This window comes from Amblyomma mixtum, chromosome 10, assembly GCF_055824585.1.
Source record: "Amblyomma mixtum isolate Tamu chromosome 10, ASM5582458v1, whole genome shotgun sequence".
NCBI classification, from domain to species: Eukaryota; Metazoa; Arthropoda; class Arachnida; order Ixodida; family Ixodidae; genus Amblyomma; species Amblyomma mixtum.
The window spans coordinates 138,363,828-138,378,828 of record NC_143021.1 but is presented as its reverse complement, the minus strand read 5'-3'; the positions used below and the strand labels follow the sequence as shown (position 1 = coordinate 138,378,828).

At 44.7% G+C, this 15,001-nt stretch overlaps 1 protein-coding gene across 1 annotated transcript; it reads right to left on the bottom strand.

Moving 5' to 3' along the window:
• Window positions 1-282: 282 nt before the first annotated feature.
• On the bottom strand, window positions 283-1,350 carry LOC149327074 (kelch domain-containing protein 3-like). Its single transcript, XM_089564778.1, has one exon. The coding sequence runs from the start codon at window positions 1,348-1,350 to the stop codon at window positions 283-285; it is 1,068 nt and encodes a 355-aa protein (XP_089420904.1).
• Between the last annotated feature and the right edge of the window lie 13,651 nt (window positions 1,351-15,001).

The following is a 15,001-nucleotide window of genomic DNA, read 5'->3' as shown; positions in this document are numbered from 1 at the left end:
TGCCAGGATAGAGTGAAATCGATAAGCAGGAAAAAATATTCTTTCCAACAACTAGCTCTCGTTATTGTTACAAAAGTAATGTTTCAGTGCCACATGATTATAAAGAAAACACTATCGGCTATGCTTTGTGTGCGAGAATTCCGAGTGAGAAAAATGCTTAGATATAAAATAATTCACGAGATAAGTATCTCTGCCCAAAATATAATTAACGTCATACCAACAATATGGCCCGTCGAATACGCGCTTCTGGACTGAGGTGCAGCATCTGCCCAGCGACTTCTATTATGGAGACAGGACAGCGTTGATCATATTACTAATGAGTGCTATGCGGCTTGCATCCACTCGTGCATCGATGACCGCTAGCAGGCTTAAGTTCTCTAGTGTCGGTTCCAAGTGCAACACATGGAGATCGGTCAGGGCCACTTCCTCCTCAATAACCTCCCCTTCCCTCTGGTTGTGTACCGTGCCAACGGCGCCAAACAGGAACACTCTTTCGCCAGTGATGCAACAGCCGGGGAACCACCTGGCAGACGGACGAAAGCCATGCGGCTTCACTTCAGTCCAGCACGATATCTCAGGGTCGTACTTGTGAATGTCTGCAAAGAAAGTGTTCTGCAGTGGGTTGTGCCCTCCAAAGATGTACAGCTGTCTTCTGTAGACAAAGGCTGAATGCCCGTATCGACCCACAGGCGGAATGCCTTGTACGTGCGGGCGCACCCAGGTCGAGGTGGTCGTTTCCAGATAGTATAGAGAGTTGAGACTTTCAAAGCGATCGGGAAGATAAGAGTGTGCTTGGACTCCTCCCCAGACGTACATGCGGGTCCCGATTGCAGAGGCTGTGTGGTAGGACAGCCGAGCCAGATGCTCTCCATTGGTGGGGATGCGATGCCACTCCATGGTATCGAGGTTAAGCACGCTCACCTCTTGCGAATAATCCAAGTCACCAAAGATATACATGCGCTTGCCCACCACACAAGCCGAGGTGCCGCGACGCGCTGTCGGCGCTACACCGGACACTTGAGGGCGGCTCCAAGTCATGGTGTTGGTGTCGAAACGATACAGGACGCTTTCCGACTGCGAGCCGTCCTGGAAGCCCCAAAGATACGCGCAGTGGCCGTAGGCAACAACGGTGCGACGGAAAATGTGAAGTGGTCCACCATCGGGCGGTAGCTGTGTTTGCACGATATCCCACCGCGACGTTGCAGGATCGAAAATGAACACGTCGACGAGGTTCCTTAAGGGGCGAGGGCCGTCCGCGTGAGAAGAATCGAACGAGTAGACCTTGCCGTTGATGGAGATGGCACAGTCGTTGACCCGCTCTGGAACATCGTTCAGTCGCACAGTCCACATGTTGTGCAGGCAGCCAGTACTCTCAGAAACGCGGCTCGATTGTTGCAGCGATTCTGCCGGCGTCAAAGGGCCTATTTCTGAAGCAGCGATATAGTGAGCACTTTCCGCCGCACGTGCAGCCGCAGTAATTTGAAGGGTAAATATATGTGTCAGATATTAGAATATTCTCGCTATTTCATGATGCGTAAGTGGACGAACGCTTAAAAAAGAAACTATAAAGTTGCAGTCGCCATGCAAAAGATTGCGCACGTGCAGCCGCAGTAATTTGAAGGGTAAATATATGTGTCAGATATTAGAATATTCTCGCTATTTCATGATGCGTAAGTGGACGAACGCTTAAAAAAGAAACTATAAAGTTGCAGTCGCCATGCAAAAGATTGCAAAAAACGTCATAACGTGCATAGCAGTGGGCAAGAAGGCGCTCCAGTGATTTTGCAAGCGTGTTACTCAGCGAACTACTTTCTTAACGTTGCGAGCCACGTCCTTAATGCTTACTAGTTCACTTGTTAATAGTACCCATCATACCGAATTGCACTGACACGGACTAAATCTTAGGCGACCTTATGATATTATGTGAATTATATCTTGGTGATATGCTGCTGAAGAATTTTTTTCAAAAAGAGCACTTTTTTATTTTCCCACTCTTACCGTGTTCAATTTTAGCATGTAGCAGTGTTGATTCAATTGTTATGAGGCGCCAGCCCATTCACATCGTGAGCAATTACCTATCTGTCCGACTCAATCCCGATAAATAAAATAATGACAGAAGGGCGGATAATTAAGAATTGCTGTTTGCTTCTCGCAAGGGGAGCCCAAAATGGCCCAGTAACTGTACATATTTCTGGAGAACTGGCGTCGTGTCTCACGATCACAGTGCTTTTAATAGCAGTGCAAGTGAAAAAAAAAATATTATCGCTAAGTTTTGCTTTCTCGTGAAGCTCGCACAATTTTTTAGCAGTTGCTTCGAATAGTAAAAGATATTTCTTTTTCTAATATCGCACACCTGGCAAACAACCGCTGGAGACAAGCTATCAGCATCTATACTTGATATATAACATCCGTGCGCAGCAAATGAAATTCATTCACACCTGGAGAGCACCCCGAAAAGAAACAGGAAAATAACATTTTATAAGATTTCAACAGCTTCAGTGGTGACAGTGATTCTTATGCGAACATCGCAAAAGCTTGTTCCAATTCTCCATTCATGACATTTTACCTACACCCAATCGGTAGCTTGCGGTTACTTCCAGCTCTTAATGCTGCCTCTCAACGGCGAGTTCTTCCCGGTCTGTCGCAGAGAGCACACTGCTGTGTGATGCAGTCGCTACATCTTCTAAGGAAGCAAAACGAGCTTCAAAAAGCAGCTTTCTTTTCAAGGACGCGCTCTTTTGAAGGGGCGTTATCGCAGCCTCATCCTGCGTGTCGTACTGCCGCCGCACCGTCTGTAGAAGTGGAAAGGACTGAGCCGCGTAGAACCTGAATCCGATAAGAATCTAGCGTGCCTGCACTCCTCGCATATAACACCTACTTCAGGGGGCAGTTGGAAGTATGCGGGAAAAAAAACGTACCAAGGTATAAGAAGATATGCTAGTCATTCCATCTAAAGGACTGATATTACGATGGAGACACTTACTTTTAGTGCGATAGCGCCTATAGTTGGCATTCCTCGCCTTTGTGTTTTGTTTCCTGCTTCTCTGAGATCATGAAAGGCAGTTTACCAGCATTCCTGAATAGAAAAGTACATAACAGTTGTATCTTACAGACTCACCTATGGGACAGAAACGCGGACGCGAACGAAAAAATTCTCCCCCAACACTGCCTCTGCGTTCGACTTAAGGGCGTTAGCTACGGGAGCTTCAAGTGTTTACATTGGTTCGCTCAGCAAACGTGGAGCATACCTAATCCGGACATCCGCGAATGTTTCCTTTTCGAAAACATCTACTGTGGAAAACCGTCGCGTTGGCAGAGGTTGATACTCGGCGGCATAGCGGGTTGAGTGCTTACTGAAGCGCAAATGCTTCGTGCCTGGAGAGAACGGAAAGAATTTGTTATTTTGTGCGAAGGAAGGCAGCTGGCGATTGGTTTGCACCGCAGTTGTGCTTACTGCACAAACTGTGCTACGATTGTGAGCAGCAGCTTAGCACTGCTATCGAGAGGCTGCGCACACCTTTTCTTCCCCTTTGGGGAGCGAACTACGAAGAAAACATTTAATCACTTGGAGCAGCAATGAGGCAATCATGTGCTTTTGTACAGTGAGCATCGTGGACTGCCGTCGGACCGCCGTTTCTTCCAAGCAGGACGAAACTACCACCTGACAGTGCTACAGGTACGTTCACTATATAATTTTACGCGCTAAACCGGACGCGTTTTATTTAGTATTGAAACGGATACAACGCGTTCCCGACTCTGCTGTGCGACTTCGTCCGCCATACGCAGGACACATTCACCGCGAGTGCCGCTTACGCACCGGTGTTTGGCCACGATAGAAAGACAATCTGTGCGCAGAAGGCGTAAAATCCGACTTCGATGGTCATTTTGAGTACTAAATCTTGCTGAAGGCCAATATGAGCCACTGGTGTGACTACAACGACGTATATGTATACCTCTGTACTCTCACAATGATCGAGAGTGTGCTGCGGTGGTTTATGAACGCTGCTCCTCTTTCCAACTTGTTTATAAGTGCTGTTTTCTCAGACCATATATATTTGCTGCCTGTGTAAAAAAAGAGAGGAGTGCCCGCCTGTGACGCTGCATTTTTTTTCTAAGTTATATGGGCGATTATAAAATTCTTGGGATTTCAGAGCGGTTTGTGTGATGTGCCCTGCATTTGATATGTATACGGCCACACAGTGACAGAGTGAAACTAAAGCTGCTGGATGTTCTCTTGGTTTCCATTTATTGTTATGCATCCAGCAAAACTTTATTTTAGTATGCACCGTAGAATTTGAGTATAAAAGTTCATATGTATGCAGACTTCATTTCATTGCATGTGCTCGGCTAACAAGCGAAAATTTTAAGCATGTAGAAGTCTTCTTTGAAGGGTCAGTTCGTTAATGTTTGAAGTTAACGTGGCGCGAAAGGGACACGGGTGGAAGGAATGAGCAAAACGTTAACTCCAAACTTGAAGCGTGTGTTGTGAATATCACGTGGCCATTGGTTTCAAGCTCTCAATGCATGTGTATGAATGAGCGAAGAAAAAGTGGAAAAATGCAGCATCATAGGCTTCGTATTGAAGCAATTTTAAGAAAGGACTGCAATGTGTCAGATTCTGGAATCTTGTGCGTAGGTGACCAAAGAAAAATATATAATGGATGGGTTACTTGTATATATAACATGCATGCTGTGTATGGTGGTGTTTTCTAAAACATTATGTGTAAAGGTCAGTTTCATTTGTACTCTAGATCCAGGCACGTAGATCCAGTCACAAATTAAACATTCAAGGAAAGCAAGGCAGTTAATAATGTGAACGCTTTTTGCACTATAAGTGTTTGCCATTTGTTGACATTAGTTGAGATCGTATATAACGTATACATTGCTCTTTCATTTCGCCGACCACAAGCCTACGGCTTTAGTCATGAACAAAGTGGAGCTTTGGGCTAATTGGGAATACTTTTTACAGAAAGTTCGAAGACCCTACTCAGCTTGTACGCAACAAGGTACTGCTAACGCTTCCAGCATAGACGCCCACACAGGGCCGTCCCTACCAAGCGTGAGAAAAAGTAGGTAACACATTCATTACAAGTTGTTCATTAGTGCTAGTTCTTCCGTTCATGTACTGCCGCACTGCTCTTCGAGCCCCGTCCTTTAAGCTGCTCTTATTCTCTCACACAAGCTACTAATTGTGCTCATCAATTAGCCTCTTGTAAACACACTTCCGCACGCCAACAAAATATTGTCACGTAGTGGCGCGTCTTGCGTCACTAACGAAGCGATAAAGCGGCGCGTCGCTAGCCTTGAAGCAAGAACAAACAAGCACTACAAACGAACGCTAGAAAGGTTCGCGGCAATATCTACAATGAATTGGTCACGTCTCGTATGCTTTAAGGCGGAAGCCTTTAATGCCTCATCGTTTTAAGCAGGAGTTGTCGACAGAAATGTCACGTTTTTCAATTGGTCGACACGGTCGTGACGTCACAGTGCGCGAATTTCAAATGGGGCCAATTGTACTTTCGCTAGTGACCATGCAATAAATTAAAGGGATCGTATAGTGATGCTCCAAGTAAGTGGGAATGAGTTTAGTTCATTGCTTAATTGCCCAAGTAGACTAAATAACCTTTCTAGTCGGGCCAGATGAGTAAATAAAACCTAGTAGTAAATTGGTCGTGTTCGGGAATCGAACCCCGTTCTCCGGAGTGCAAGACGAGCATGCTAACCACTCCGCCATGCCAGCTCGATGGTTTGGAATGAACAAAGGCGCGTCTAGTGAATATGGTGTCTTCGTTCACTCCCATCGTCCTCCCTTCCCGTTTTTGATTACGATTTAAGCGAATGAGCTTACCAAGGCGACTGACTGGTCCTTGTCGGCAGGCCACTTGCAGGAGGTGCTTCTCGTGGCAACGTAGAGATTAAAACTGCAAACTGTCGCTTCAGGACGCCGCAGTGGAGAGTTCGAAACTAAGTTGTATCACATGGGTTCTTCGACCTGCGCTGGCATAGTACGGCAGAAAGGCGCCTTTTCCAAGGGAGTATTTACTGCCTCACATAGTACATAACACACAAGTTGCATGACCCTACTCAGCATGCACGCAACAAGGTAGTGCTAGCGCTTCCAGCAGAGGCTCTACAGGCCCACACTGGGCCGTCGCTACAAAGCGTGAGAAAAAGTAGCTAACACATGCATTATCATATCTATTGGCATAAGCTACTTTTACAAAGCATGCAGCATAATTAGCTTGCAATAAATAGCTAGAGCATACCTATGCTTGACTAAAAGTACACACAAATTTTTGCATGAAAATTTAAATAGCCCAAGTTGGAACATGATTTGTAACACTGCATGCATAAAAGCTATACAATAGAGCAGAAGAGGGAGGCGAAAGGAGGCGCTCGTCATGACATACATGACGGAAGCTAACAGTAACTTCCGTCACGGGTTCCGTCAGCTGCTGTTGGTCATCCAGCATTCAGTTCAAGCTTATTTTCGTGCAAGTGCTTTCAGGAAGGGCTGAAAGTTAAATAGCGTGCAAATGTTTCTCATGGATTAATTAGAGACAACCGGAGCATTCATGGACGACGGCCAATATGACAACACCCACCAATGCCTGCACCGAATCATAATCACTTAGGACTACACAATCAATATCCAAGCTCCAGAGCAAATGATTAATAAGTTCACTCAGCCTTCTCTTTCTATGGAATGATTGTTCAGTATTCATTACCAGTTGTTCATTGCTGCTATTTCTTCCGTTCATGCACTGCCGCATTGCTCTTCGAGCCTCGCCCTTTAAGCTGCTTTTAATATCTCTCACACAAGAGACTAATTGTGCTCATCAATTAGCCTGTTCTAAATACACTTCCTCACGCTTGCAAAATATCTACAATGAATTGGTCACGTCTCATATGTTTTTCATTATCCTTTGCTTGGTGCTTTCATGTCAAAACCAGCAACAAACCTGACTGGAAATTTTCGCATACACTGAAGGAGGGAGTATATGCTTCTTTGCAAAATAAATAATAATAGCAACAACCTCTAGGTGCATCCTTTTGCACTTTAGTGAGGGCTTTGTGGAGAGACCACTGTGCGATGTCAGTGCACGTTAAAGAGCCCCAGGTGGTCGAAATTTCCGGAGCCCTCCACTACGGCGTCTCTCATAGCCTTAGTCGCTTTGGGAGGTTAAACCCCCTAAAACCAAACCAAACCTTTTTTTTTGTATTCCACTGTCGCTACTTTGTGCAACTGCTTGCATTTACCAGTTGGTAGTGGTTGCACTCTTGAAAATATTGCATCCCTTGGGCATTCCTCAAACGTATCGGACAGTCGGAGAGAAAAGCCTGGCGACCACGTATTCCTCATACGAAGCCTATAGCTCTGCTACTTACTCGCCACGGGTGACCAGACTTGTGGTGGTGGTGGTAGTTGAGTTGATGGCGGTGGTATACATTTATTGACTACGTACAAAGGGAGGTGTTCGGGCCCAAGCGCTATTGACTCAGGTCCTCACAAATCTAGGTGGACCTCCTATTCCGGACCGCCTATGGCGGCTAACGCCGCTCACGCCCTCTCGACCAAGGTGCTTTGGGACTGCAGGTCATGACAGTTCAGCAGCGCCGTCTCCCAAGCCTCCCTAGAAGGGTGGGAGATGAAGGATGGGGATGAGAGGGGATTGGAAGGGCAGGCCCAGACCATGTGGTGACACCAGCTGACACCAGAGGGCAGGTGACACCAGAGAACGTCGCTCCACACAGACTGCCGGCCCCATCAAATTCTATGCCGAAGCGTTTCAATACTGCCGGGCCCAGCATAGGTGAAATTAGAGATTTCGTGCTTTGATCTTCACAGGTGGGGCCTCCAGCAGGTCGCTAATAATAGAGTTATCGGCTTCGTTTAAGAAACACGTCTCCACGCACTTCTGTACCCAACGGTGTATAGCCTTCTCCACCTTGAAATCAGATACAACCACAGGAAACAAAAATTTTCAAAAATACTCTCAGCCATGTTCCCAGCCAGGAACATGATGTTAATTGTATTTGATCACTTCACAGTGTCGTACGGTAGTATGCTTTAATTCCTGTTGAAGAACAAAAGAAAGAAACAATTTAGTAATATATGATCAATTCAACGCTCACAGGTTGACACTGATGGTGCCATGCACTTGTAGTGGATCCGGGTAGCCGACTGAAGTACAGAAGGCCATTGCATGCTTTTCCATTTCAGATTTTAACTTCAACTGCGCAGTTATTGAAGAAAAAATTAGTTAATTTTGCAAAATCACAGAGTTGTACTGCAAACACAAAAAAAATAGTACCCCTCCCTGTGTTTACTCAACAGGCTGGTCCTGCTTACAGCAATTTTCTAATTCCTTCAGTAAGGATAATACGATCCGCAGTAAAGCTAATATTTTCTCAACATGCCGCCTACTTGTGCATAATTCTTGCGGTAAAAGGTGAGTGGAACTGTACATGATATTTTTGGAGCTACTAGTGCATGAGCTACTGATATAGACTGAGGCAAAGAACTTAGGGCCTCTTTGGGCAAAAACGAAGAGACATATCGCATTTCAAGCCAATTTAACACTAATACTATTCAGGCATAGGTAGCGTGGTGTTGCTCCCATTTACGCTTCCTGTTACTTGCCCTTAGCGCATACCCTCCTGCTCAGACAGTGTTTTAGACAAGGCAGTGTGGTTCACAGACAGATATGCATAAAAGAATAGTTATTAACGGAGAACCCACACGCACAGACATTGGACTCGCCACTGTTTCCTTGCGCAAAGCGACAGGGGAGTGCATAGCCTTTGCTGTTCATTGTGAGAAATACAATGTTTATAATATAAACAAAACTGAAGTGCACAGAAAACGGCACAAGTGCCACTATTACACCTTATCTCACACTAGAAAGGATATGTTCATAATGATGTAAAATGGTAGTTTTCCGATCCTTGAAGAAAACAGCATGGCAACAGGGGAAGAGAGAAGACGGGACCGGCGCCGACTAGCGACTGAACGTTTATTGCAAAGGAACACAAAAAATACAAACTCTTAACAATCAGCACCACGCATGATCTACAACAACAACATTTCTAAGATGTGAACTTCAGTAATGGTGCTCAAGATACGATATTTCACAGTCATAAACGAGGACGGATGGCGTGCTTGCCCATGTATAGCGGTTTTTGTGAATATGAAATGATTTGCTGATTTCTCAAGTTATTCTATCTTTGAGATTGTACAAGTCTTTAGTATCGTTAAAAAGTGCAGTACATGGTTTTGCAGCAGGCGTTGACATCTTATGAGTTTTATTGGCGGAGATCGTGCGTACTCCTGGTTGTTAAGAGAGCACATATTTTGTGTTCCTTTGCAGAAAACATTCAGCTGCTAGTCAGCGCCTGTCCCATCTTCTCTCTTGTCCCTTTTGCTGCGCTGTTTTCTTCAAGTATGTACCAACTCGCTCAACTCCCCGTTCTACTGAAAATTTTCGATCCTGCATACTGATTAAATTTTCACTATTTTAGTTGTGTGCCTTTTCTTCACATAAAAGATTTCCAGCAGCACCGATGCAGATTAGTTTCATGTTAGCACAGCACCTTTACATGACAGAAATAGGTCAAGGCCCAAAAAATAGCCATAAGCGGGCTTCCTTAGTGTTAAAGGCCACTGACCACCCTCTGGTCGAAAATATTTTCGACCTTTCTGGTAGCCAGACATTGTCACCAGAAGGTGCGGCCGCAAATATTTTTTGAATAGACTCAATAATGGCGTAGTTAAAGCCATCGCAGACAATCTACTTCGCCTTGCTTATCTCTTTCCGTTCCCTACTAGCGATTTTTCTCTCTCGCGGCTCGTCGAGCAGGCTGCGCAAGGGAAATCCGCTCTTCCTCATCCGATGTTAGCGAGAGGCGCGGTGTTTCGTGAAGTTCGAGCATGTCATCGTCATGTTGTCCATGCTATGGCCCCACCTTGAAAAGAATTTTTGCTCCCTTTTTGAGACCAGGCATACTTCATGGGAGGAAGGGACGCGGGGGGGGGGGGGGGGTCTCCCAACACTCTCTCTATTTTGCTCTTTGGGTCTCTTCGCGGTTTTTCTTTCCGCTTTTTTTTCCTTCTTTGCCCCAGTTGTACATCCTCGCCCCAGCCTCACTGAAGGAGGGCGGTTCATTGCCTGAAGTAGCCCTGGATCGTGGACGTAGTCATCCAGAGTGAAGGGCCTTCCGGAAGACACCACATTCTCGACCGGTGTGTTTGGAAGGTCGATGCATTGGAGCCGGACACGGCTCAAGGTATCACCTTCTGGCAGCCAGTGCCGGATCGTGGTTCGACTCCAGTCGCTGCCTGCCTAACCAACGACAAAACAGCGTCGTTGCTTTTGTCCGCACACTGAACGATTGATAGACGCGATCGGCTTGACCACCTGAACGTGCTAGCGAGAAAATCTTTTCATAGATCTTTTTGTTTGGTCAGTCACATCCCCAGTTAGCCAGCCTCTTTTTCATGCATGCATTTTTTTTCTTTTTTTTAGGCCTCCCCACCGTTTTAGGATCTGAAGGGCGGGAGTCGCTTTTGTTCGAAACGCACGACGAAGCGCGGACCCGGGAGCCGTCCAGAATGTTTTGGGAATGCACCTTTGCGCTTCTCCGTGCGTGTTTATGTGGTCTGTGTGTTTGTGTCTTTTCTCTGCTCCCAAGTTTCTGCCTTTTTATGGAGCCGGGAAAAACCAATACAGTGGCAGTGTAGACAAGATGGACGAGCGAGAAGCAGTGTGTGTGCAGAGCGCGGAGTGTGCGAGCGAGGGAAAGGTTCTAAGGCACACGACATAACACACGCACAGAACACGTTGAACATATATGAACTGGCAAAAGTAACTAAAAACCTTTTTTTGGCTGGCCTGTATGCGTGTCCGAACGGAATTCGCTGCGTATAGCGTGCGCGCAACAACCAGACGACGCGACGAACTGGCTACGCCAACCCTTCGCCCGTCGGTCAGAACGGCGCAGCAATGGAGGGCTTTTTGCGAAGGTTTTCAAGATGATTTTTACTCGAAGCTCTGGAGCCAGCGTAGAAGATGAGGTAGTTGGCTTCTCCAATGTTAGAGCGCATGGTCTTTGATTTAAAGTTTTACTACTTTTCGAGGTGCGCATGGCTCTAGTATTTTGCAGAGGTTATCTTAAATGTCTCATCTATGCCCAGGGCTTGTTTGTCTAAAATGTCCGGACCCCTGGCCAGTGGCGCTTTAAACCAGCCTCCCGCATGACCCCCATGATTTGCTGAAAGAGCACAATTTAGCTGACACAATTTAGCACAATTCAGCATTTCTTGAAGGACCTGGCTACCGTTCCTCAGTGTTGTGCTGATTTTCACAACGAAAGTGCAGTTTAGCGAATATGACAGCAAGCAAAAACATGACCTCAACCCAAGAGCTTAAGAAAATTTTGATGTCCTCCATAACATTACGCCGGTAAAAAAGAATATTAATGCTCATCAAAGTTGTCTTCAGATGTTAGTTTTGGAACACTAATGAAGTGAACGTGGAGTGCTCAGTTTTAGCGACCAACTGCCATGACTAATACGTTGTGTTATCCTACTTCAAAGGTGGAGGCTCTTGCTGAAACTACCTTCTAAAAATCGACATCAGGCAGAAAGGCTGAAAAGTGAAAGCAAATGAAGGAGCAATGAGACTTGAAAATGTACCCTACATGCAAAGCTATGCACATCATAAAGAAAGCTGACAAAGGGCATGAAGTTCTACTGGTATTTTGGCCCCAGGTGGTCGATCATGTCAACTCCCGTATCCTATCTAGAGCAGCCAAAAAAATATCACTGCGGAAGAAGGCATAATAAGCCCTCTGCAAACGCTCATCAGCAGTGGGTTAAGACTCAGCATATTGAAGAGAAGGGATACACAAACGGAGGAGTGAAATGATGCACTACCCAATGACAATACACACAAAAAAGGAGAGAAAAACATAGCGCAAACAATCAGTTAAATGTGAACCACATAGAGAATGCAAGCAGCATTAAACACTGCCACCTCTGCAAATTGTAGGCAGGGAAATGCGGAACGCGAAACATTATTGTAAAGGACTCTAGGCTATAAACATCTAATTTTATTTGCATGTTTTTAATGCTGCGTTAGACATTAGAACACATGTATCACCACGTGGTACTTGCTGGTGATCATTAAATAGTTTATAATTGCATTTCCTTCCTTAAGGCAATTTAGGTTTGATTAACCGAATAATGGCTGTGATGCCTTGTTGGCCTTTAGGTCTTGTGAGGCACCGGAAAAACTGCAATATAAACGCTAATATGCAGTTTTAATTTACTACAATACATAAAACGAGCTGACAACGAACGCCGCATGGGCAGTTATATTGCCGGTTTCTCGCTTTTCACATGAACTGAAGACCAACTACCCGAAGCAGCCACGTTCGCTTGATGAAAGTGAGACATCAAGAAGAAGCACAATTATAAATTATTAACCAGTCGTAGGACGAATATGACGAGTTGATTCACGTACGATAACGCTTGACGCATCATTTGAAACAAGTCGCAAAAAAATTTGGTGTCCATAGTTCATTAAACAACATGAAGCAGGAACTGTACCTGAAATTGATGACACACTGCAGACAGCGGAAGTGAAAACACCAATGCTATAACCAGTTCTGTAATTCAGTGGCCATCAGAACAAAACATGATGTTATTAGTTACGGCAACATACAGAGCCATGCAAGGCGAGACGGTAAAGCGTGGCGCAAGTACCCCTAGGACCACCTGTTTTCAAAAAGGTGTGGTTTTGCAAGTCAACCGACTGCTTCTTTAATACTATGCCACTTTTCACTAGCTCCACTGCTGCTAGGTGCATGAAAAAGCTCTCACGTTTTGCGTGTTTTTTTGCGGTCTGCTTCTCTTTGCATTTTGGTCTTTTTTATTTATGAGTATGTGCAATATAAGGTATATATTTTGGCCAACTGATAATATAATCAGCGTTGAGCGCAGCATGCATCAGTACCGTTTACTTTGTTTTTTTCTCGCTTTTGTTAACTATGCCGTCAGTGGCATGCCCAAAGGCTAAGTGAACCTGGCCATTAGCAGCTCCTAATTACCTATAAGCACATTACAGCGAGTATATTCACTGAACTCACACAGTGTCATCCCCAAGAAAGTGAAATTCCAAAAAAAAAGCTCACCAAGATAATCACCAAGGTAACGCTTTATGATGAACATGCAGAGCGATGCAAATAAGACTAAAAAGCGTGCACCTTTTTTCATTTTACACTTTCAGCTTTTTCGTGCACAGGCTATGTGTGAACAGATTTTGGTGTAGTTTGTGGTAGAAAGTGTTTATTGTGCGCTCAGATATTAAGGTAGTAAAAAATATTGCAGCTAGAGGGAGAGGGCACAGAAGGAAGAAAAATACCTGCGGCTGCATATAAGAGAAGTTGTCAGCAAGGAGAGTCCTGTGAGGCTGGAAGTTCTCTTTTTCTTTGACCCGCATTCATTGTTGTACATATGCCATCCTTCATATATTGGACAACTGAAATAAGCGGCCTTTGCTGGTGTGATCTGTGAGCAGTGCCACGTGACACCTTCATTATAGCAGAATGATCGAAGTAGGTCTGTTGTTAGTCGACAACTGGTGGGGAGGGAATAAAGAAATAAAGAGGGAGTTAAAGAAGCGGCTGAGCTGAAGCTATGGCAGTGTGCTCCTTTTTTGTGTAGGTTTGGCTGTTTGGCCAACTCTGAACTGACTTATGGTGTAAGGGTACGGGTTTTCTTTTTCTTTAAACCTTTGTGTAGTGCTGTCAACTTTGAGTTTTCTCCGTCTCGGGTTTTTGAAAACGCGTTATTGATTCTTGATAAAAAATCACTGCGAAATTTTTTAAATGACAAAGAAGAAATGTCCTGACCGCCATTGAAAAGAAAAATGAAAAGTAGTCGCTTGCTTCGAAACCAAAGTCCCTGTATTCTAGTAACGTGGGGGGGCTCAGATTTCTCATCATTAATGGTAGCGATTCTCAGGCCACTCAAGACTCCCCTGATAAACACTGCTTTATACTGAGCACGAAGGTGGCGGTATTTGATGATTACTTAGTGAGAACAGGCACACATACCGTATGAACTCTTGTATCAGTCCTCTTTTATCTTTCAATTCGGGTGTGAATCTTGAACGTGCGGCCTATACACGAATAAAAAAAGCTAAGACTTAATATTTCTCAATTATGTGGTCTAAAACAGCGGATGCGGACCACAAACGTGTCCGGCCCTTAACACGTGCTATAGGGTATATTATTTTATAGGGGAACGCCATCAAGTTTGAATTTTTTTTAACTCAAAGCAAATTGATACAAGAGGTGTGTTTGGCCAGGTGGAAAAAAATCACATATGAGTAGTTTCACTAGCCCCACCCCCCAATAACAAACAGCAGACGATTTCACAGAGATGAGTAGCAGAGATTAACGCAACAAATATCACAACTGCGATGTTGTAAACAATGGACATAAAATGCAAACAACTTTATTACATAACAGTTTGGAATAAAGAGCGAATTATTAGCAAACATTATACAAAAAGCGAATGCAAGTTTAGGAAGTGCACGCAATTTCTCTATTGTGAGATGGTATTTATTTACCACCAGTGGAATGGTAGACTGAAACATATGAATTCTATAATTCGTGCGAGATATTTGAACATGCCAGAGTTCTGTGCGCCTCATTGAGCGTAAAGATGCGTTACTCCTCAAATCTGCCAATGTTGTCAAGGTGTATGCCCTTACGTATTTCAGACTTCAATGTGGACAGTAGCTTAAAGTAGTACAACTTCTGTTATTTCAAGATTTTGAGTTTAGTGAACAATGGAGAAGTGTGGGCACGATAATGCTGCTTAGAAATCTCTAGTCGAGCTTTTTTGCATTATTATTAGGTCAACATTGCCTTCATGCTGCCATTTCCTCACACTAGATGGCAGTAGCGCAAATGCGATTCAAACAGGGCTAAT